The 25486-nt window shown below is 43.2% G+C and overlaps 5 protein-coding genes across 5 annotated transcripts in view; 2 read left to right on the plus strand and 3 right to left on the minus strand.

The window, feature by feature from the left end:
• Positions 1 to 25486, minus strand: part of LOC135710239 (neural-cadherin-like) — a 1396020-nt gene that overhangs the window by 1244484 nt on the left and 126050 nt on the right. The window lies entirely within an intron of this gene.
• Positions 2124 to 4318, minus strand: LOC135710229 (uncharacterized). Its single transcript, XM_065232744.1, has one exon. The coding sequence runs from the start codon at positions 4092 to 4094 to the stop codon at positions 2124 to 2126; it is 1971 nt and encodes a 656-aa protein (XP_065088816.1). The 5' UTR covers positions 4095 to 4318.
• On the minus strand, positions 4343 to 6726 carry LOC135710230 (uncharacterized). The gene is made up of 3 exons (XM_065232745.1): positions 6710 to 6726; positions 4481 to 6528; positions 4343 to 4413 (listed from the first exon to the last, which is right to left on the minus strand). The coding sequence occupies exons 1-3, from the start codon at positions 6724 to 6726 to the stop codon at positions 4343 to 4345; spliced, it is 2136 nt and encodes a 711-aa protein (XP_065088817.1).
• On the plus strand, positions 11925 to 12901 carry LOC135710231 (putative odorant receptor 83c). Its single transcript, XM_065232746.1, has 3 exons — positions 11925 to 12485; positions 12546 to 12791; positions 12854 to 12901. Exons 1-3 carry the CDS (start codon positions 11925 to 11927, stop codon positions 12899 to 12901), a joined length of 855 nt encoding a protein of 284 aa, XP_065088818.1.
• Positions 17071 to 18358, plus strand: LOC135710232 (putative odorant receptor 83c). The gene is made up of 4 exons (XM_065232748.1): positions 17071 to 17829; positions 17905 to 17934; positions 17995 to 18240; positions 18311 to 18358. The coding sequence occupies exons 1-4, from the start codon at positions 17071 to 17073 to the stop codon at positions 18356 to 18358; spliced, it is 1083 nt and encodes a 360-aa protein (XP_065088820.1).

A 25486-nucleotide genomic window follows, 5' to 3' on the forward strand; every position in this document is an offset into this window, starting at 1 on the left:
AAACAAAAAAAAAATTAATGCAACTGAAAAGGTGCAGGATGTCTTAAAAGTTATTGAAAATACTTTGGCAATTAAATGTACGCATTGCAGCTTACAAAACTTCTTTATGACGGATCGAAGCACAAGAATATAATTTTCATGCCATTGGCAAGAACATGATAGATACTTATTATAAAACTTTTATCAAGCGGAGTTGGTCTAGTTAGGAAGTAGCAAGTCTTTCACGCCAAGGGCCAGTGTTCGAATCCCATGCTCAATTTTTTTTAATTTTTTGCCGCTGGTTTTTATGATGTAAATTAAAGTATTATTGATTCTATACGTAAGTCATTGAAAAGTATTTTCAACTTCATTATGACAAGCCGTGTTGCTTGGGCGGAGTCCCGGAAATCGATTCTGTAGGACATAGTAATATCTCAGGCAAAAATATCTTGTGGCATGTCAAATCATGTCAAATAGGTGGAATCAAGTGAATGAAGATGATTTGAGATGATGTTGGACAGTTTGGCATCGGTTCCGGAATGCGGATCTGTGAATTCCGGCAAACGGTTTGTTGGAATATAATTTCATTGAGGTTATGATATCATATTATGCCAAAATGACAAGCTATGATCACTGAAATCAGGTTGTAGTGTATCTGATGACATATGGACACATTGGCATCGGTTCCGGAAAATCCGTGGAATCCGGTTTTATACCCCACAGTAACATTCGCGGTATAATAATCATGTTGCATAACAAATCATGTTAGCATGATAAGATAAGGTCAATAAAGATTATTTGTGGTAATTCCTTTGGCATATGGTCACATTGGCATCGGTTCCGGGATTCCGGAATTCCATTTCATAGATTCCGCAATACGATAAGGTATGGTATAATCATATTTATGAAGTGACACATAACCATAAACCATATCATGTGGTGGTGCCAATCACGACAAACAAGTAGATATGCCTAATGAAAACAGTTTGAGATGAACCCTGTGACACATGGCCATATTGACATCGGTTCCTGTGATCCTGAAGCCCACTTCTTTAGGTCACAGTCATATTTGAGGCAAATGAATCATACTGCATATCAAATCATAGGATATGGCCATGAACGATTATTTCAGATAATTTCATTGTCACATGTTCCATCTGTTCCAATGCCTCCAGTATCTGGTTCCGTAAATTCTGGATTATGACTGGAAATGATATATTCGAAGCTACTATATCCTGCGGTACGTAAGAACATGCATGTTCAACTGAGGTGAATATCATAATGCAAACAAAACATAAATCTGAGGACAGTAGCCACCATCCAGGATCGGACCCTGGTACTCCGGAAGTAATTATAAACTAACGGTCCTAGCTGCCCCGTAACGTGGGTGGATCTCCTTTTCGTGGTACGTTACGGGGTTTAAGATCTACCACCGATTCCTAGTCCTGACTACTTTCAATTTGGGGAATAGCATTTTTCAGTTATGGAACACATCTTAGTCCTTGTTACATTGCTTGTCACAAAATCATAAATTTCATATCAAATCATATTTTTCTAGACGTTATGCTTCTGATTATCGGATGATTTTATTAAATATTACTGTCCACGCACTGGGAATCCTCTTCGATGAGCTCCAACGCCTGGCAACGGCTGAGCAAACTATCCGGAAATGGTCACTGGTTCAGGGTTAAATTCAGAAAGTTCAAACTCTTTTAGTCTTGAAAAAGACTGATTTATTGGCTTGTGGTTGGCTTCGGTCAGGAGAAAAGAAATGAACTCGCGGCTCTAGAAATAATTGTATATTGAACGGGATAAAGTGATTCGTATAATGGTTTGTTTTGTACTGGATGTGGTGAAATTTGGTGCCGGTACTTTTATACCTACCGACTCGATCGAGAGTGATCGAGCCGGGAGGATATTCCTAGGTGATGTAGATGCTTGTTTTTTTGCTGCTGTGTGGAGTGTAGAACGAAATACAATTATGTGCGGCGTGTGGGTACAATAGGTTTGGATTTCTGTTTGTTCTTTGTCGCTTGTGCAGTGGTATCTCGGACCATCGCGTTGTCCGCGACATACCGGCCACCATGAAAAATGTGTTTCATTAAATTTAACAATAAATTCACTTCTTAACTAATACTTCACAATCAATCATCTGGGTTGGCAGCGGGCGCTGCATTGTCGTCAGGGTCACCAGGCACTTCGCCGGAAGTGGAGGTGGATCTTGCGTCATCGTCGATGGGAAGCAGGCAGATCTTCACGATCGGTCGGTCAAAGACTGCGCCGGATGCCAGTCTGACGGTCACCACACGGACGAGGCCATCCGCACCGGGATGGACGGTTTCGATTCGACCCATGCTCCACCTGAGCGGTGGTAGGTTGTCGTCCTTCAGGAGTACCAGCTTGCCGACCAGAACATTCGGCTGCCGGTAGTAGTGTTTCGAACGCTGCTGTAGTTGATGAAGGTAGTCCGCCGACCAGAGTTTCCAAAAGGTTTGGGTTCTGCGCTGCACCTCCTGCCAAAGCGAAAGCCGGTTGTTGGGAACTTGGGCAAAGTCGGGCTTCGGGATTGATTGGAGAGCTGATCCGACCAGAAAGTGTCCCGGTGTGAGAGCTTCCGTGTCACTTGGGTCTTCAGATAGGGCGGTCAGTGGCCGAGAGTTGAGACAGCTCTCTATCTGGCAGAGGATGGTACACATTACATCGCTTGACAGGGATTCCAAGCCGACGACTCGCCGAAAGTGATGCTTGAAAGCCTTGACTGCGGCCTCCCAAAGGCCGCCGAATGTCGGAGCGTTCGCGGGGATGAAGTTGAACTGGATGGATGATTCAGCGCAGAACGATGCTATCTTCAGTCGTAGTTGTTGGTCGTTGAGTTGCTTGCAGAGGTCTCGGAGTTCCCTGTCTGCGCCCTTGAAGTTGGTGGCATTGTCACAGAACAGGGCGATTGGCTTGCCTCGCCGTGCAACGAACCGTTTCAACGTTGCGATGAAGGCTTCGGAGCTGAGATCGCCAACCAATTCGAGGTGTACGGCCTTCGTAGCCATACATACGAATACAGCGACGTATGCTCGGATCGGTGGAGCTGGTTTCGTTCGACGTACTGGTACCTTCAGCCAAACGGGACCACAGAAGTCAACGCCCGTGTTGAGGAACGCACGGGCCGGAGTGATGCGAACTTTCGGAAGTTGGCCCATCAGCTGGTGTTCTGCTTGTGGTCGTGTGCGGTAACAACGCAAGCAGGATTTGACGTGTCTCCGTGCCAGGTTACGGAGGTTTAATGGCCAATATTGTTCACGGATGTGTGCGATCATCGCACGCGGTCCAGCGTGGAGAAGCTGCTTGTGCACCGAATCAACGAGCAGTGAAGTGAACGGATGCGCTGCAGGCAAAAGCATTGGATGCTTGCGCGTGAACGAATATGAAGAGTGGTTCAGCCGGCCACCGACCAGAAGTACATCATCGTGGATGAAGGGATTCAAGGTACGTAATGGGGATTTCTTGAGATCCGCTTCGCATCTGGCCTGAAGCATAGCGATTTCTTGGCTGAAGCACTCATTTTGCACAACTTTCACAAGGCCTTCTTGTGCTTGAAGGAGTTCTGCTGAGGTAAGGTATGGAATAGCTTGTAGGTGGAATCCAGCGAGATTGGCCCGACAGTACCGCACAAATCTGCGGCAATATGCAGCGATGCGGGTGAGTCTCGTTAGTGACGAGTAGCGGGTGAACAGTGTGCGGTCGGGAGCTTCGGTGGATCGAGTGACGGCTGCAAGCGTACGAAGCTTCACCTCGAGAACTTCGGGAGGAAATTCACAGGCGTCTTGGACTGGAAACATACTTGGCCACTCCGCTGGATCGGACGTTAACCACGGTGGACCCTTCCACCATAGTGCGTTGTTGACGAGCTCGCAGGGATCGACACCCCTCGAGATGAGATCGGCCGGGTTCTCCAGACCGGCGACGTGATTCCAAGTGCCTCCTTCAGTGAGTCGCTGCACCTCCGCGACACGATTTGCCACGAAAGTGTTGTAGTTGGACGGTGGGTTGTACAGCCAATGGAGAGTGATTGAAGAGTCAGACCAAAAATAAGCATTAGCATTTATGTTGAGGCTTAACATAACAGTTTGGTACAGTTGGCTGAGGAGGACAGCAGAGCAGAGCTCTAGCCGGGGAATTGATAAGGTTTGGATAGGAGATACTCGGGATTTGGCGGTTAGGAGACGGGTTGTGACGACACCACTTCTTCCGACACTTCTCAAGTAGATGCAAGCTCCGTAAGCATTTTGGGATGCATCGCAAAACCCATGAAGTTGCACGTTGTCTCCGGCGCCTGGAGCTTTGACCAAACGAGAGATGGAAAATGTTCCTAGAGCAGCCAGACCAAGTCTGTAGTCTTCCCACACGGTACAGAGTGCATTGGAAAGCTCTTCGTCCCAGCTTAGTTTCAACTTCCAAAGTTGTTGGACAAACACTTTGGCTGTGATGATCACCGGACCCAAGATACCCAATGGGTCGAAGAGTTTGGACATCTCGGAGACCACGATTCGTTTCGTGATCGGATTATCAGAGAATCGCTCAGGAACTTTGAACCGGAAGGTATCCGATTCAGGGTGCCACAGCAGACCGAGTGTGCTGACGGAGCCTTGGATGTCATCAACTGCGACAATTGGCCTATCATCCTTCAGGTTGTCCGGGATGTGTGACAACACTTCGGACGAATTCGACGACCACTTTCGAAGTTCGAACCCTGCGGACGCGAGGATGCTCTGCACTCCAGAACGCAGCTGAGTTGCTTCTTCCACAGTGTCAGCACCGCTGAGGAAATCGTCCACGTAGAAATCCTTACCGATTCGTGCTGCAGTATCGGTTTCGCTCACCGAGTGATCATAGGACAATTGCTGTAGACACCGAGTAGCTAGATACGGCGCACATGCGGTGCCGTATGTTACCGTGGTCAGCTCGTAGGGATGGACGTGTGAATCAGTCCTGCTTTGCCAGTACACGAGCTGAAGACGCCTATCGTCAGGATGTACCCACATCTGGCGATACATCTTGGTTACATCTGCAACTAAAGCCACCTCGTACATGCAGAATCTGATGACGATAGCGTATAATGTGTCCTGAACAGTCGGCCCCACCATGAGGCAGTCATTGAGAGAGATTCCCGTAGAAGACTTGCTGGACCCATCGAAAACCACTCTGCACTTAGTGGTAGTGCTGCTCGGCTTGAGCACGGCGTGATGGGGAAGATAGAACGAGCAGGTATGGGTTTTGTCTTGTAATGGGTCTACGGGAACCATATGGCCAAGTTCTATGTACTCTGCCATGAAGTCTACATACTGGGCCTTCAAATCGGGGTTCTTGCTGAGTCGCCGTTGCATCCATTGAAATCTGCGAAGGGCACCGATCTCGGAATCACCAAGTTGACTCAAGACGTGCTCTTTCTTCGGCAGGCGTACAACGAATCGGCCTGATTCGTCGCGGGTGGTGGTTTCGGAAAAGTACATCTCGCAAGCTAATTCTTCCTTAGACAGTCCACGGCTTTGAGGGCAACTCTCGACTTCCCAGAATCGAGTCAGTTGTTGGTCCAAGTCATCGGTGGTACACAACAGAGCGACTCGCTCAGGTCCTTGGGTAGCGGTATCGATGGAAACAGGTCCACTTACTACCCATCCGAGCACGGTACGTTGGAGAATAGGCTGGTGTTCAGAAGGACCAGCATTTACTGGGATCTGTCCTTCCTGCAGAAGGCTGAAGAACAGTTGAGCACCGATAACCATATCGATCCTTTGCGGCGAAGCAAAATCTGGGTCTGCCAAGATTACCTCAGGAGGGAGGTTCCATTGCGAAATGTCGATTGCCCGAGAGGGCAGATCGTTGGTGATCTTGGAGAGGATCCTGAACGTCAGTGTGTTAGAGTAGGTGGAATTAACAGAACTGAAATCTGCTACGGTGCAGTAAGTACTGCTGACAGTAGAGCCACCCATTCCAGCGATAATTGCAGCTTGCTTTCGTCGGTTCAATCCCAAAAGCTGAACGATTCTTTCGGTGATGAAGTTTGACTCGGAGCAGGAGTCCAACAGGGTTCGAACAAATGTAGATCTCCCCGACAGGCCGTGGACCTTTACCACGGCGGTGGATAACAGAACAGTTGAGTAGGTGGTGGTGGAAGAGCTTGCTGCAGCTAATGCGTTGGTGAGAGGTTGGTGGGTGGCAGACGAGGTGAGTGGTGATGGTGGAATTGGAGTGGACAACGATGCCGGAACAACGGCTCCGCTTCCGGTGTAGGTGGTGGATTTTAGATTTCCAGTAGGTGGTTTGACTTGGGGTTGGGTGTAACGATCGTTGGGGGAGGAAGAATGCAAAAGTGTGTGGTGTTTTTCGTTGCACTTCCGACAGGGTTTGGAGGAGCAGTCACGGCTGAGATGACTCGATGATAAGCAATTCCAGCATAGCTTCTTCTTGCGGATGGTGTCTTGCTTCTGTTCGATTGACATCCGTTTGAACACCTCGCAATCGTAAATCCGATGCGGTTGGTTGCACACGATACAGCTGAAGGATTTTGGTGAGTATGATTTTGCAACGGATGCAGTGTGAGCAACAGAGAAACGGGGTTTATCTTTTAGAGGGGAGGGTACCAGGGTTCCACTGTTCAAGGACATCAAGATCCGAGCTTGATCTTTCAAAAAGGTAATCAGCTCGTCATACGTAGAAACCTTCTCTTTATCGTTACCTGTTGACCGTTCCCATTCCCTCAAAGTGCTTTGATTCAAGCGACTGCACACCATGTGCACGAGCAGGGAGCTCCATTGCTCTGTCTGCTCCCCCAACGTTGTTAGGATTTTTACATGGCGTTCGAATTGGTCAGCCAGGCACAATATGGTAGCAGAAGATTCCTTTTTCACAGGCTCAATAGCGAAAAGAGAGCTAATATGGTTTTTAATTAGCAGGCGCTTGTTATCGAAGCGACTGACCAGTAAATCCCAAGCGATCCTGTAATTATCTCCCGTAATGCTAGTCGTATCAAGGAGTTGCTTGACGGGTTCCTTGAGTGCTGCCATTAAGTAATGGAATTTATCTACAGCAGCCAAACCCTTATTGTTGTGGATTAAGCTGCGATAAGCATCATAAAATGGGATCCAATTGTCTATCTCGCCATCAAAAGTTGGCAAATCAATTTTTGGCAAGCGCACTACAGATGTAGAAACCTGAGAGGCATTAGCAGCAACATGGCGGTTCACTTTATTTGCGGTGAGGAAGTCATGCAACTTGTAGTACTTGTCCTCCATTTCATTGCGGCTCTTCATAAACGTAGCCTTTGTTTCGGATTTTTCATCCATTAGCAATTCCAACTCAATTGAAGCGTTAGTAAATCGATCATATAATAAATCTAGCCTACTCAATCTAGAGTCGATCTTGTCTCGATCGACCTCGGCATCGTAAGTATTGACGAAGTTCTCGATGGTCTGTATTGCGTCCGTAATGACGCTCACTGCCTTTGACCGTTCCCGAAGCGACGTCATATCGCCTGCTGAGATCGTCACGTGAAAGACAGACCACCAATTACCACCACAACCCAAGCCAGATTCTTAAAAATCGATGCCAGTCCACTCCTCCAATCAAAAATCCGAAAAACTTGCTTACTCTAGTAGCGTACTCACCAGTCGACACGCCAACCCAAGCACCCAACTCACAATCGATGGCGCAGGTTCTGACGCCCAAACCTGGAAACGAGGATGGCACAGGTTCTGACGCCCAAACCTGGAAACGTGATGGCACAGGTTCTGTCGCCCAAACCTGGAAACGGCAGCAGTTGAGGTGTGGGTTTTGTCGATCAAACCCACGAAACGAATCCAACCACTAACGCACTTGCGCGTTCAAATGCGCTTTCTTTTATTGTCCACTTTTCTAGGTTTTACGGAGTTTTCACAGTCTCCGATCTCCGATAATTGTTCTTTACACACGCGATATACTACTTTCGGCAATCGCGTACACGGACAAAGCGACGAGAGTCCAAATCTTCTCCTCCAGACCAAACCACAGAAAAGGTGCACCGTCCGATCGGCGATCGATTGTATTGCTCACAATGAACAACGGTGATGATGCTGCAGCAGCAGCGGTGAGGTCGCAACAAAGCGACGGCACGTGTGAAGTTGATTCCACTTCGAACGGAACAATTATCCGCTTCGAAGGACCAAAAAGATGTCCACGCACTGGGAATCCTCTTCGATGAGCTCCAACGCCTGGCAACGGCTGAGCAAACTATCCGGAAATGGTCACTGGTTCAGGGTTAAATTCAGAAAGTTCAAACTCTTTTAGTCTTGAAAAAGACTGATTTATTGGCTTGTGGTTGGCTTCGGTCAGGAGAAAAGAAATGAACTCGCGGCTCTAGAAATAATTGTATATTGAACGGGATAAAGTGATTCGTATAATGGTTTGTTTTGTACTGGATGTGGTGAAATTTGGTGCCGGTACTTTTATACCTACCGACTCGATCGAGAGTGATCGAGCCGGGAGGATATTCCTAGGTGATGTAGATGCTTGTTTTTTTGCTGCTGTGTGGAGTGTAGAACGAAATACAATTATGTGCGGCGTGTGGGTACAATAGGTTTGGATTTCTGTTTGTTCTTTGTCGCTTGTGCAGTGGTATCTCGGACCATCGCGTTGTCCGCGACAATTACTATACATCAAAAATTCTGGATGATGAGGGACCGCGAGGGCACCAATGGAAGCGATTTGTATGAGGAGAGTGAAGATGTCAACTCCCTGTTGCTAACATTCCGTGGATAAAGGGTGGGCTCTTCTCCCCCATTGGGGCATCTTCCTGTTAGATGGCTTGTTTTCAGACCAATTGGCTGTCCCAATGAAATGAATAGGCAAATGTTCTATCAATCCATCCATTCGTTTTTGGATCTTCATACAGCGATTTGCTGATGACAATCAGAGGTTATTAAGCTTGATCAAGTTCAACAGTGAAGAGAGCCCACAGCTTTAGCGGATCAAATGCTTTAGTCGTTTTTTTTTTCGCAAAGAAAAGCTCATCTTCCCCCTCCCCCTAAATGGGCACTGCTTGCTGGTACAGGAAACTTTCCTCTACCTTTTGGTATCAATAATTTTCATGTATGAGCTTTCATTCGCGAGAAATTGACGGTTAAAGCCATTGTTTTTAAAACAATTACGCCTCTTTGAAAGATAGAAACTGAAATGAACTCCTAAAAGAGAACGTGTAGAGTAGCTCAGACGGTTCAGGCGAAGATAAAGCAAGACCATGGTGAAGGTAGCCGGATTCGATTCCCAGTCCGGTTTAGAGATTTTCCCGGGTTGCATAATTGCTTCACACTCCTGGGTATAATTGTACATGCCACACAATAATGCAAAAACAAAATGGAACAGGCTTAGAAATCGTTCAATTGCTATCAGCTGTGGTGTGGAAGTGCTCAAAGAGCACTAAGTTGAGATCCAGAGTAAAATCCCAGTGGGGACGTAATAGGGCCAAAGATGTGGCATCATTGTTCGAGAACCTTAAAGTTTTAAATTTACATCTTAAATCAAGGGAACCCCCCCCCCCCCCCACATAAATGTCCAGGATCGAGCAGACCGAGCTGCTGGAAAAAGGCAAGGCAAAGTAAACGGCTACGGTTCGAATGATAGGTGCTATTTTGTTAACATCTTATCATATTTTCCTTCACGGTTGAGTTCATTCAGCTGTTTCGGTCGTCGCAATATTGAACCGAATATGTAGGAGAAACCTGTCCTCGAAAATGCGTAGGTATGACAGAAAAACAATCGTAACATTTGTAGGTAGGACACTCATGTGCAAATGCTTGTTACCGGGCTTAGTCGTTTTGTGCGCGGCAAGTGACAATTTTATTCTAGAGGTTTCCATGTGTGAAGGAAATGGAAAAGTTCACGACAACCGAATGCCCGAGATGGCGGAAATGGAAACCAGAGGGCTGACGAGATAAATTTCATTTTATTAGAGGGTAGTGGTAATAAAAAGTAATATGATTTATGGAAACGTACCGGACGCGGACGGAGCGGAAAATCGTTCGACTGGATTACATACATGCATTGAATGGATGCTCGTGCCGGCGACGACGGACGGATGAATGAGCGGACGTGTACGTGTCGGTAATGTATCACATTGATGGGATATTAGGAGCTTTTCCATAATTTACGGACTTGCACACGTGCGTCGGGAAATCAGGGAAGAATGTGTGTCGCTGCCCAGATAGTGGTGGGGAATTTTATGGCGACAAATGTTCGAATGTTTTACTGTTGTAACGAATGATGGATTTTACTGCTGTTGGAACGTTAGGTCAACGTAAAGTGTGATTTATGTAACGATTGTTGCTGACTAGTTTTTTGATGGTACTTCACATCAGAACACATGTGACTGCAGCCGTAAAAATGAGCTCCAGTGTCAGAATTCGTAATTTATCAGTTCGGAAGTGAAATTTGACATTGATTAAACCGACAACGGAAGCCCCGCGGTGGCCATACCATCTGTTTGTACCCGAACGGAACGCCAAGTCTGGCTAGCCAAATGCTGCGCAATCTGTTTTCCGTTCCGTCGTGTCCCGGGGAAATATTATCTTCGTTCCAAACCCAGCAGCCATGCAGTTGCATCAGCAGTCCTCGGACTTGAAATGATAAATAAGCACCGTCTCGCACTTGGACAAGGATGCATTGCTCATTCGGCTCATCTCCGGAGACTGGATGGGGCACCCCGTCACTATCGTATGGCAGGACGTACGTGTTGGCTAAACACTTCCCCCAAGAAGCTAACAGCGACGACGACGACGACGGCGGAGATGGGCAAACCCATGGAAACCTTCGGGTAATGGAGTCGTCGTTCACTGAAAATGAGTGATATCCTCTGGGATTATTTGCTTTCCCACATTTCGCACCACTTATGTACGGTTCATATAAACATTCAGTGGTTGTTGGTGGAAGCAGTATGGTAGCACTAGTGGCACTTGGGAAATTTTGTTTGTGTTTCATGCCAGACAGGGCTAGCAAAGCAAACTGCTCCACTGCTGCTTGCGCAAACACAGTGTGGTGTGCTATTTTTGCCGGGACGTGATTTCATGCACTCGCAGGCAACACGTCAACTTTTGGGTGTGGTGTCCTGTCAGGGTGTATGTGTGTATTAGCTTTATTATTGTGCTTACGAATGCAGAATCCGGAAAGGAAGGGCAAATTGGTTGGAACAGCGAAATAGATTCGGCTCCCGAGTGGCATATTGCAGTTTAACCCTGGAGATCGCCTTCGGTAGATAGGTTGGTAAGAATGACTTCATTAAAGCTATTGCAGTGAATGGCTAGCTTGATTAAAGAATGGTGGCATGTTCGCATGCCCTGAATGCCATTTTCCTAGACAATTTGATTACTACAATCAAACACACATACCTGTGTATTCTAACGAAGTGATAGTTCAATCAGTTTGAAGCCAATTACGGTGGTATTTAAAGCTGCAATTAGAGCCACTTATCATCGGTTCTTTGATCCTGTAATCTATCATCGTTCAACTCGTTATACATTCTGATTGTACATACACAACGAATCAAGAGTTCTATTCCCATCACCTGGGCCCATCGCCAGAGCAGTTCCAATCTAAAAATCCAGCACAACAGACCTAGCAAAATGATACCCTCCGAAAACCCACTGGAAAATTTCGAACGAATTCTTCACTGGCAGCATCTGATCCTGAAGCTTTTCGGATACGATGGCTTCTCGCCCAAATTTCGAATCAATACTCAAACCTATTTTACTATATGCTTGGTCGTGTGCTTCATGGTGGTTTCGTTTTCCGATTTGTACCTGTTTAGAAATGATGTGTTCAACTTTGCATTTGATTTGGTTACCATTTGCTACTGGTTAGTTGGGGTAGGACGACTGAGAATCTTATTGTTTAATTCGAGCGCTGCATGCAACTTAGTATGGAAAATGAAACAAGTCTACCGAGAAGCTTACGTTGACGGAAGTGAGCGGTTGGTTATCATCAAGTACACCAGGCAACTGAAACGGTCGGTCCTTTTCTATAGTGTGATGTTTATGGGTGGAGTTGCCCTGACCGGGATACTTCCGTTGGTAGTTTATTTGTGGAATGGGGACAAGATTCTACCCTTCGGCATCGTGATTCCATTCATCAATCCCGAAACGACTGATGGCTATGAGCTGAACTATCTATATCAGGTTAGCTATATGTTTTGGGCGCCCCCTGGACTGACCGCATCGCAGAACTTCTACTTCGCTTTGGCGTTCAACATATGTATTCAGTACGATGTTTTGGTTCTGAAGGTTCGGAACTTGGACGAGATGATAGCCAAAAATGGAGATGGGGAGTTGAATGGTAAGATACGGGAGGGTTTAACCAACATAATCCAATATCAGCAGCGATTGGTGAATTTCATTTCTGATCTCGAACAACTGTACGCCTTTCAAACGCTTGTTGAAGTCGCGTGCAATGCTATCCAAATCATCATAACTTTGTTTGTACTTCACATTGTAAGTATGTTAAAATTTAAAATTTACAGGAAAGCCATTCCATGTTGTCTCTTAATGCAGGATATGTGGTTCCCCGGATATTTGGTCATTATCGTGTCAACGTTTCAACTGTTGCTGTGGTGCATGCTGGGGACGCTGATCGATGTCAAAAGTGATGTGTTCACCGATCAAATCTACAACATATCATGGCATAACATGGCGAAGGAAGATAAAAAAATATTTAAATTCATGCTGGAAATGTCGCAACAATCGCAGAAGTTATCCTGTGGGAGAATTATGACTGTGAACATGAATATGTTTGTGGCGGTAAAGCCGACAAAAATGCAGTTGATTATTAGAGAGCTTACCTTTTAATTGTATGCTTGCAGATCTACAAAAAAATCTACACGATTTTCATGATGTTGCAGAACGTTTGAATTGTCCTAAGGTTTATAGCTATCGTAGAATGGAGAAGGGGAGTTTGCTACATGATACATAATTTAGGTCTAAAAAATATCTTAAAATGTAAGTTCTTTAATTAACAGATTCTTCATCTATGAACTAAACGTATAAGCGGCGCCGGTAGTGTAGTGGTAAGCGTGATTGCCTCTCATATCATCAGGCCTGGGTTCAATCCCAGTCGGCGCCGCCGGGATGTTCTGAGGCATAACATCTCTGATCACGCCTTCCTTCGGAAGGGAAGTAAAGCCGTTGGTCCCCGGTTCATGAGTTGATGGGTCGATATGTAGAATCCAGATGTGGGAGCTGCCTCCCTGGTGTCGGTAAATCGACAAAAAACAAATCAAAGAAAAAAAACTAAACGTATAGCAATAAATTTATACAGCTTAATGCTGGTTGAACCAACGCTAAAAGGAGGTGTTTTTAACTTCTAAATCACGCCGAATTTACGAGCACCAATATCGAATCTCACGAAACATACAATAATTAAACTGAAACTCCGAGATTTGTGCTCTGGAAAACTTGAAGTGATAGGGCAAATCAGCCATCATGGGGGCCATTTGTGGACTCTGCAGGTGATCTCCATAGTTCATAATGCCAGCAAAACATTTACATCATTCCCCCAAAGAAGGTGGATTCAATCTACGACGCTCCAACGGAGCTTCTTGAAAATCTATATCCATTATTGTGTGACAAGTACAATCATACCCATAAAAGTGAAGCAATTATCTAGCCCGGTAAAATCCCTAGATCGGACTGAGAATCGAACCCAGCTACCTCCACCATGGTCTTGCTTTATCTTTGCCTTTACCGACCGAGCTACTCAACATGTACTCTTTAAGGAGTTCATTTCAGTTTCTAAATTTCAAAGGGGCGTCATTGTTTTAAAAATAATGGCTTCAACCGTCAATTTCTAGCGAATGAAAGATCACACATGAAAATTATTGAAATCAGCAGGTAGAAGATTGTTTCCTCTAACAGCAAGCAGTGTACATTTGGGGAGAGGAAGGAGAAGTTTTTATTTGCGAGAAAAAAAAAACGGCTAAAGCATTTGAAATGTTAGCACTGCTTTATTTTTTTTTTGTTCTTTAAAATCATGAGGAGGATGCTGCATGGAGAAACAAGGTTCGGACGTACCTTAAGCTGACCCGCCTTTGTATGGAAGAGAACTACTCCTCTTTCCGAGGTAACTTCTACAAGCAGACGAAAGGAGCTCCAATGGGAAACCCCCTATCCCCCTTCTTGTGTGAACTTTTCATGGCCAACTTGGAGACAATCCAGAAGGACAAAGGACTATTAATAACCGTTGGTGGAGGTTTGTTGACGATATCTTCAGCGTAGTTAAACGGGGAGCTCTTCCACAAATTTTAGATGAGATCAACAGAATTTACAAGGATATCAAATTCACTCACGAGGTAGAAAAAGACGCATTTCTCGATCTTCTAGTCAAGGCCTGTATAGAGATCGAAGTGAAGCGAAAATCTCATACAAAATACTGAATTTTTTACCTGCGTAAAAAACGCAATTGGAAAATTTTTCACTTCGCTTTGAACTGTGTTCGCGCATGCAGCGCTCGCGAAAAGAGCAGCAGCTAGGCGAAAAGTTGACGTTTCGGGAGAGCGTATCTGTCAGATTTTCACTTCACCGGAGGTGTGAACTGATCGATTTCGTTTCACATGAACTGGAAACTGCGAAAAAAGGAAACTGGAAAATGTTCCACACACGTTATTTCACAACCTTTTTCGCATGCGAAATTTCATGATTTGTATACTAGGCTTCATCAGGGAATCATCATCATCTTCCTCGCTTGAATACGAAATTTACAGGAAACAACCAACCATTCGTTCCAGCAGAAAAGGGCCGCCTTTCACCACATGATTCATTGAATGCAGACTCTTCCACTCAGGGATACAGGAAAGGTTAAGGAATTACAGTACATCTTCGAAACAGTAAGACTTAACGGATACAAGGAGACCACAATTCAGGCAATCATCGATAAAAAAAAGTGAGAATTCTACAAAGGAGATTATTTACAACCCTCACCGCAGCACCTGAACCGTGGAAACGAGTGTCCGTTCCATTTGATCAAGATATAGCTTGTACGCTAAGACCACAGTTAAAACAATTTGGATTAGATTTAGTTTTCACCAGTAGACATTACCAGGTGAAATCATTGTTAGGATCCACTAAAGACCCAGTTAATGTTTTAGGTAAAGCAGGTGTATGTAAAATAGGCTGTAATCATTGTAACAAAGTATATGTAGGACAAACCAAGAGAACTTTAGCAACTAGATTTAGCGGAAGTTAATAAGGCCAAAAAGCAAGAGGAAAAAGGCCCAACATATTATTTCAAATCAAAGGTTGCAGAACACATCTTCACAGAGGACCACCAACTATCGACGGAGGACATCACGATTTTACGGACCGTATCTACACCATTAAATTAGATGTTGCAGAGAGCCTCGAGATCAACAAACACCGTAATTCAACTTCACTCAACAGGGATCAAAGAAACGGACACACATACCTAGTTTCTAAGTGAATGTACCTGTGTTAATATATATTCGGTAAATGCGATGTTTTTCTTCAGTCGAGTATTAATACAAGACACTGAAGAAGTCTGTACATTGTAGACGAAATACGCGTATCTGTCAAGGATAAGCAAATAAAATAGTGGAATTAAATGGAAATTTCTAATCCTTCTCTCTCTCTCTCATTATACTTTAAAATCGTGTTCTTTTCTTTGAGAAAACTTAAGGCTAATGTACTCTTTTATGGGGTGTTAAAATCTGTGCTGATGTGCTGGTGCTAGTGTACTAGAACTGATGATGATGATAGTGGTCTACTTTAGCGGCACCGGTCGTGTAGTGGTGAGCGTGATTACTTCTCACCCCAGCAGGCCTGGGTTCAATCCTAGTCGACGCCACCGGGATGTTCTGAGGCATAACATCTCTGATCACGCCTTCCGTAAGTAAAGCCGTTGGTCCCCGGTTCATGAGTTGATGGGTCAATAGGTAGGGTCCAGGTGTGACATAGCATTGGTGCTCACGGAAAACAAGATCAACGAAAAAAAACCAAGGAAAAATAAAGTTAGTGGTCTACCACTCATTGTAGCACGGAAACTAGTCCGATTGCTGTGAGCTCACCTCACTGTTGAACTTGATCAAGCTTAATAACCTCTGATTTTCAACAGCAATTCGCTGTATGAAGATCCAAAAACGGATAGAAACGGAAAAACGGACAAATTTGCCTATTCATTTCCTTGGGACAGGTAATAATCTCCTTCTAACAACTTGATCAGCCAATTGGATGAATTTATGTCTGTCTGCCTGACCCTTATTCTTAAACTACACACGACACATACAATAAGCACTGCGATGACATTGACCTTACAATGAAACAATCCAAATTAAAGCAATATTTTAATTCTTAGCGTAACTTCCGCTATTCGTAGTTTTTTTTTAAATTTGTTTTCAAGACATATTATAATTTGTATAACAAAGACAAAATTGTGAAACACAGCACTAGAGGCAACTATTGTAAAACGGTCTACACTGATTGACGACAAATAAAAAAAAAAAATCACTCATCAATACAGTTCACATTTTTGGGTATCAAATTTGCAAATATTACATTCCCGGTTGGGTGTAGATATTCAGTTTATGGTATTCTTCAGTAAAGAGATGTTGCTAAAATAATAACTATTAAATAAAATTTCTTCCAAAATTCCGACTTTTTTTTTCCTTTGGGTTATCAGTAGCTTCAACATGTTACCTTCTATATCGGTTGACCTTTTAACCTACAAGACACTTCCTTTTTAAGTTACACAATTGAACGATATGCCATTTTTTTATTGCGATCGATGAACTTTTTGTTTCATAATCAATCATCAATAGAAACTCCCCTATCAACCATTGAGCCAATAACGTTGATAGTATAATGAGCCAGCATGCAGCTGCAATCAATACCACTTATTATTGACCCTTTGATCCTGTAACCAGGTTTTCATCCAATTAAGCATAAGCTCATTAAACATTCTGTTTAAACACACATGAAACCAAAAGCTCTCTGCCCATATACAACAGCAACTTGAATCCATACCCAGATCAGTTCCAATCTACACATCCAGCACAGCAGACCCAACAAAATGAAATCGTCCGAAAGTCCACTGGAGAGCTTCGAACGCATTCTCAACTGGCAGCATCTGATCCTGAAGCTTATCGGATGCGATGGCTTTTCGCCCGAATTCCGATTCACCGCATTGACGTTTCTCTTCGTATTCTTGGCCGGATTGTTCATGGTGATTTCCTTCATCGATCTGTACCTGTTCCGTGATGATGTGTTCAACTTTACATTTGTTATGGTTACTATATTCTACGCTTTAATTGGAGTAGGACGGCTGAAAATCTTGTTGCGTCACCCGATCGCTGCAAGTAACTTGGTACGGAAAATGAAACAGGTTTACCGAGAAGCTTCTAGTGACGGAAGTGAACGGTTGGTTATCCTCAAGTACACCACGGTACTGAAACATTGCGTTATCTTTTATGGTGTAATCTTTTTGGGTGGCGTCATCTTGGCCGGATTACTTCCATTGGTGGTTTACATGTGGAACGGCGACAAGATTCTACCATTCGGTGTCCTGATTCCTTTCGTCAATCCCGAAACGGCTGATGGCTATGAGCTGAACTTCATGTATCAGGTTAGCTGTATGCTATGGACGCCCCCTGCACTGACCGCATCACAGAACTTCTACTTCGCTTTGGTGTTCAACATATGTATTCAGTACGATGTTTTGGTGCTAAAGCTACAGAATTTGGACGATTTGATAGCCAAAAACGTGAATGGAAAGTTGGATGGCCAAATACGGGATGTTTTAATCAACATAATACAATACCAACAACGATTGGTAAATTTCATCTCTGATCTTGAAAAACTGTATGCCTTTCAAACGCTTGTTGAAATAACATGCAATGCTATGCAGATCATCATGACCTTCTTTGTGCTTCACATTGTAAGTATTTTAAATCTCAAAATTAATATGAAAGCTATTCCAAGTTGTCTCTTAATGCAGGATATGTGGTTCCCCGGATATTTGGTCATTCTCGTATCGACATTTCAACTTTTCCTGTGCTGCATGATGGGTACGCTGATCGATGTCAAAAGTGACGTATTCACCGATAAAATCTACAACATATCATGGCATGCAATGGCAAAGGGCGATCAAAGGATGTTGAAATTCATGCTCGAAAAGTCGCAACAATCGCTGAAGTTGTCCTGCGGAGGAATGATGACTGTCAACATGAATCTTTTTCTGGCGGTAAAAATGAAGAATGCTGAAGATCATTAGACATCTACATAATATAATTGTTATTCATTTTTGGTTGCAGGTGTACAAAAAAATCTACTCGATTTTCATGATGCTGCAGAACATTTGAATCACCCTTTGGTATATTTTTGAATTAGAGTATTAGCACCAATAAACAATCTCAGCTTAGGAAAGTACACTGAAGAACTCTTGACTTTTGATGCATGATGAATGCTTTAGTTTTGATTTGTAACCTTTACTCATTTTATTACAATGATTCCAACCCAAGCAACACCATTTGTTTCTCAGCGAGTAAAAACAACGTTAGTGTGACTAAATGAAGGTCTATATCATGGATAGCGCATCGCATATAAAACTTCATTGTACCTTGAAAAGCGCAGAAGGTGGAGTCTCTTTGCGACTTAAGATTGTTGAAAAAGGTGTTGCGAGCACGCTCTCCGCCACTTCCAAGAGTAGCACAATCAATGCCGGCAAGAAATCCGTGTCGCCAAACGAACAAACTGGATGGACTTTCTGGAAGGAATGAATTCGTCACAGTCTTCGGTCGACTTATGGAGGCAAGTCAACGCCCTCAGTGGGAAGCGGCGCATGACACCGCTCCACGTACAAATTAACGGTGAAGCGTTTTCTGACCCTGCAATTCTAGCGGACGAACTCGGCTCGTACTTTGCCGATCTCGTAGCCATCGAGAAGTACGAAGACGAATTCAAGCGGAAAGCTAAGCCTTCGACGTCATCCATCGCATTTTTCACTGTTTCTTCTGACGCTGGAAACTCGGACATCAACCAGGCATTCTCCTGGCAGAAATTGCGGCATGCAGCAGCGGGCCACCTATCAAAGTTCAAAGCCAGCTCATACCACTAAAGAAGACGGTCCGTATTCTGGGGGTACTTATTGACCGGTCCCTCAACTTCGAGTGGCACTATAAGGCGATCAAGAACGACTGCCGCAGTAGGATCAACTTGATCCGCACGATCTTTCGCCCGCACCGGTCTAACAATGGTGACACTCGTTTCCGGGTTGCTATAGCCGTCATTGATAGTCGTCTACTGTACGGTCTTGAGATGACGTGCATCGCCACCGAAAAGCTCGTGCAGATACTAGCACCAACTTTCAACACCTACGTCTGGATTGTCTCCAGTCTTCTTCCGTCAACGCCCGCCGGTATTCTGCCCTTCCCCCATCGTATATCCGCAGCAATTGCAACGAAAGCCCCTTCCTTTACAACAATGACCTCCGGAAATGACAGGATCTTTCTCCTCGATGAGGGGAACAGACTCCTCCGCATGGCTGCCAATTCAGAGCTCCCCCCATTTGCCAAGGTCCACTGGTTCGGAGACAAGAGCAGGTTCAAGGCTGGAGATAACTCTGTAGCGCTGAGGAGAACTATCGCGTAAAATCTCCCTTCGCTTAATGTTGAGCTATACTTGGCATAAACAGCGAAATCGTTTACAAGCTTGCATACAATATTGCTCGTTTATACGATATTGCGCTTAAAATTACACGAAATATCACGTAAATGTATGCCAAATCTAGCGTTAATTATATGTGCGCTATATCTCGCAGAAATTTACATGAATTTTTCAAACGGTGTAGGCTCGGACTACCCAACCCATGCCCACAAATACACGGATGGATCGCTTTACCGAGCCGGAGTCGGAATTGGAGTAGCCGAAATTTCAGCACCGATGAGTAGCAGCCTACCGCCACAATGCTCGGTTTTCTCTCATCTTTGTTGCCGTTACAACACCCTCGGACCAGCCCATAGTGGTGCTATCCGATTCTTACAGTGAGATACAAGCCCTTACATCTGAGACCCTGACTCACCCCTGGATACAGGGTATTGTGGAGGCCATACCTCCGAACACGGTGTTTTCCTGGATCCCTGGGCACTGCGGTATCCCAGGAAATAGCGAAGCTGACAGCCTGGCAGGGTCTGGACCAGCTGGCCCCGTTATACCGAAGGAAGGCGTGATCAGAGATGTTATGCCTCAGAACATCCCGGTGGCGCCGACTGGGATTGAACCCAGGCCTGCTGGGTGAGAGGCAATCACGCTTACCACTACACCACTGGCGCCGCTTAGCAACAAATTCAATAAAATCCCATTTAATGTTTTATCTGCACAGTAGATATATTGTAAAAAGAATTTGCAGAAGAAATCATATAATTATCTCTGAACGGTGGTTTTCTAAATTTGATTTCAAACAGACTTGGTGAGCTCTAATATTATAAATGGAATTCCTGTCTGATGACACGATTTGAATCGGATTTCACATAGCAATTCCGGTTGCTCGTTACCGTGGTGATAATAACACAGTGAGTGCCAGAGCTTTTGAGCCAGCTGAAATGTTAAATGTCATAGAATTATTTGTAACTATTCGGTTAAAAATCCATAATCAATAATTCCCATAGGTGCAAATAGACCAACGGGTCATCGAAACCAAAAAATTTAATTAAATTTTATCGGATCATTCATATTTGCAGCAAAAAAATCAACATGTGCTATCAGAACATAGAATTTATAATGGAATGTCCAAATAAACGGATTCGCGAAAGACCATCCGAGTATAATTCAGAAATATTTAAGTTAACAATGGAACATCAGGTGGTTTCGTAATGACACAAATTCCGGGAAGCTGAATTTGTCATTTTACCAAACACTGTATCGCTTCGGAGAAACGTGCACACATCCTGCAAGTACCACACCGTACGAATGTATCCCATTTCCGTTCCCATAGCGTCCCATAGTGCGTAGGAATGAGCTCCCGACCGATTGGAAAACCATGTCATCATCGCTATCTCCAGCCATAGGAAGGGGAATCTGCGAGAGAGGCATTTTAGATAACAGTCACCCGCAACCACAAATTGAACGTGGTTCAACCGGCACGCAGCGTACGGAGGCACATCACATCCGACTCAACATATTCGTTCGAGGGTGGGTTGAAGGATGGTGCACGGTGCATACAATGGGCTCTTCAGCGAGATAAACAAGAGAGCAAAAAATCAATGACACAGTTTGGTTGCTCCGTAAATCGTCGTTGGGTACCGGGGAGCTTTGCTTTGACAAATGAAGAGAGGACATTGAGTTGTGCTTCAATGTGGTAGTTCTCTGAAACGTTATACCTGATGACTTGCGGAAATTTACACCCGGACTGAAATTCAAATTAAAATTTCAGTTGGGATCTCTTTGAAACTGAAACTACCAGAGCCCCCGCATCATCTCATTCATATTGATTGGACACGATTGGGGACACAGAGATAAAAAGAACGAATCGATCAAATTAAATAGTCGTTGAATACCTACCATCGGATGGGATTGACGGAGGAAGAAACAGCCAGCCATGGTGAAGTGAACTGATACTTCAATCAAAGGATCCGATTTCGGATGCATTTTTTCGACGCACGTTGCCCGACTGCTTCTGTATAGGTGTGAATTAATTGAAAAGCCTTGTGCTGTGAACAGATTAATGTGAAGAAATTATTGGAAGGCATTGAAAGAGAGTCCAATATCAAGTGATGGTGGAATTTTTACGTTCAAGGGTATCGTAGAAAGTATAAATACATTTTAAATACAGCATCAATTGTTCTCCGATTCTGGCAATGTATTAGTAGCTCTTCAACTAAAGCTAAACACTCCTGGATCCAGGACATTCACAAGTTCGCTAATAAGAGAACAACTTTCGTCTGGGTCTCTGGATGAAGTTTACCAACTGGCAGAATTCGGATAATAGTCCAATCTCTAAACTCTAATGGTCTCAAACCAAGACATAAAGCGATGGACTACAGTCAGAAGATGGAACTACGGGCATTGTTCTCTATGTAGATACACACTTAGAAAAAAAAACATGTAAATTTAGGTGCTCTGAGAGTGACATATACGAGCGTCAAATTTGGCATAAATTTGAGTCATAACAGACGTGAAATATAGCTTAATCAAACGTACTTTTCGTCGAGCAACGAACATTTCAGTCTCGGAGCACGTAATATGACATGACATGTTTGTTTACGGTTTATCTTTTATGTCAAAGACGGATTCCGTCACGTGTAAAATTAGGTATTTCTAAGGGTGGAGCATCAGGGTCACCCTGAGAGACGATTCGTCATGCATTGTTGTGCTTTCTGCTTCCTGCATGTGATCTATGAACAACGACTCAAGCAGCATCAAAGGGCAATGACTCGAACTTAATACAAAGTTTCAAAACTATACAACAAGCAAAGCACGTCCAAATACGGTAAGGGACATCAAAAATCTGGACGCGAAACTTGACTTCATGACAATGGTTATTTAAACCAGGGCGGTGGAGCCGGAGTCGGAGTCGGTCGATTAACACTCCGAACACGATACCTCAGATAAAATGTGTAACGGCAAATTGGCGATGTTTGCAAAACTATAGCTCAGCAATTTATCGATCGATTTTAAATCAATTGATTCTGAATAAATCTTTAAAGTATGAAGTTTCAAATGGTGCCAGTAGATTTTAAATTTGTGAATAGTTATGCTGAGCTATAATTTTTCAAACATTGCAAGTTTGCCGTTTCACATTTTACCGGAGGCATCGTGTTCGGAGTGTTAAGATCCGACTCCACAGCCCTATTCAAAACAGCATCTTCGGCAGCATAAAACCAAAATCACATCTCTGGAATAAACAGTTCCACGCCAAATGACGGATCGATCAGACTCGACCTTTTCTGATTTGTATGGACAATTATTCTGATTTCTGCAAATGTTTCTGAATCTTGCAAATGTTTTCAAAAATTTTCGAATTCGAATCCAACTTCAAGACGTTTGCGCCACCTCTAAATCTAAAAATGTTTGCGTCATGCTCGAGGACATTCTTTCGAACGTTGCCTTTTGGTTCAGTGAGGGTTAGGGCGCGTTCTGCCAAGTTAGTCGAGGCAGTTACAAAGAGCTTGACTGAAATGTGGCACTTGAAGATACGATATGACGGAATTTTGATACTAATTGTATAAATCACAAGTAAATGCTTCCAGAAATTAGTTAAGATAACATATTGAAAAATGTGTTAATCGTTAGTCAACTAATTTAATGTTGCATTGAAAATCGTTAAATCGTGTAAAATTTAAATGTTCCCTCATTTCACACCCGTTGAACTATTCCAAACGGCCATATCGCTGTGATCAGTGATGGAAAAGTTCGCGAAAACTCACTATGACTCGCGAACTTTTCCCTTGGTGAACTTCGTGAAATATCGCGAACTTTTCCAACACTGGCTGTGATTATATCACAGCATTAAAAGCATTAAGCATAGTAAGAGTGAAAGGAGAGCAGCAAAATGGAGCACATGCGTTACGACAATGGAGTGATGCTCTTTAAGAAACTACCCGTAGATGGGCACTGTCTATTTTTCCCGCTGGTGTTACAGTTTTATAAGACGTAACTAGGAACTCAACATCATCATAGTTAATTGACTTACTTCTAAACGTCGTGGAACACATCAGAAATAACATGGGAGACTTTCGGGAGACTAGTAGTCATTCTAACTGGAGAAATATGAAGCGTTAGAGAGAGGGAATAAAAAAAAACAATTAACGGTGACGGAAGAGCAGAATATGGTCAGAGCTGTCCAATTGTTCTTTATATCTTAAATATCATATTAAATCTAAATACGTGCCAGGTTTGAAAATAATATTTTCGAACCTGAAAAAGTTTATGAAATACCAATATCCAATTGGATAACGGTGATCACTAACGTGCACAGGAATCTTGTTAAGGAGGGGCAATTTTTTTTTTCTATGGTGCATTTAATCTAGGGATGGAAAGTACTTCAAAGTCCGTGGGAGATGGTGCTGTCCACCCACCACTGTTTCCCTACTGTTTAATTTAGCTAATATTATTTATTTTTTGCTCCGGTGGTGGTTTATCTTCTTCAATGCAAACTGCTTTCAGACAGCCAATGGAATTTGGCAATTTAATCCCATCCGTCGTGAACCGTCTCAAAATACCGCCAGTCGGGGTGACAGGAAATGATTCCGAGCATTCAATATGTTTTAAAGATGATATAAAGAACAAACCCGAATTTATTGCAACGCACATAAACAGCTTTAACTTTTTAAACACGGTAAAAAATTACTTGAAATTTTCAGAGAAGATTCTTAAAAGAATTTTTTTAAGTAAGACCAAGGTTTAATGGTAAACTAATACCCACTTTTCAAGGGTGTTTCAAGGAAATCCAAAAGCTGTCTTTAAACTTTGTACAGTTGCGAAAAAGTCCATCCTCAGAATTCCTTGAGGTTCTTTTCGAAATTTTTAGAACTCTGTGAGCTCTTTTGAAATTCTTCTCAGAAGTCCTCTCGAATTATTTTTAGAACTCTTCTTGCTTTTAATCAGAACACCTTGCAATTGAAATTCCCTTAGAATTTCAGAAGAATTTCCTAAAAAAAATATTCCCGGCTAGAGCTAGAAATTATCGGTACTGCCTTGAAATTTTCCTAAAAATCCCTTTGGAATTTCACTCAAAATTTAATTTTCTATGTATTCATTTCGGAATCATCTTTGAACTGTCTGCAGGTTTCACTAGAAATTATTTATACGCAGAATTTTCTTGGAATACTCCTTAGAAATCTTTTGGAACTGTCCTCAGGATTCAGTATCCTTGAGGTTCTTCTCGGATTTTTTTTTTAGAACTCTCCTAAGAGCTCTTTTGAAATTCTTCTCAGAAGTCAACTGGAATTATATTTAGAAATCTTCATGATTTTTTCTCAGAACACATTGAAACTGAATGAGCTTAAAATTATCCTCGGAATTTGCTTGAAATTTTGCTTAAAATCCCTTTGGAATTTCACTCCAAATTTGATTTTCTCGGTATTCTTTTCGAAATAATCTTGGAACTATCTGCAAGATGCACTAAACATTATCCGCAGAATTTTCTTTGAATTCTCCCCAGAATTATTTTGGAACTGTCATAAGAATTCAATATTCTTAAGGTTCTTCTCGGAATATTTTTGAACTTTTTTTTTTCAGAGCACCTTGGGACTGAAATTTACCTTAAGTTTCAGAAAAATTTCTTCTGTATACTCCAGAAATTCTTCTCAAAATGCGCTTGAAGTTATCCTCGGAACTTCCTTGAAATTTTTCTCAACTTCCCTTTGGAATTTCATTCAAAATTTGATTCTCTAGGTATTCTTATCTTGGAACTATCTGCAGGATTCACTAGAAATTATTCGTTGATTTTTCATGGAATCATCCCCAGAAATCTTTTCATTTAGAACTGTCGT

The sequence above is a fragment of the Ochlerotatus camptorhynchus genome, unplaced genomic scaffold, assembly GCF_037179485.1.
Source record: "Ochlerotatus camptorhynchus isolate MF236.1 unplaced genomic scaffold, CSIRO-AGI_Acam_v1.1 ptg000372l, whole genome shotgun sequence".
NCBI classification, from domain to species: domain Eukaryota; kingdom Metazoa; phylum Arthropoda; class Insecta; order Diptera; family Culicidae; genus Ochlerotatus; species Ochlerotatus camptorhynchus.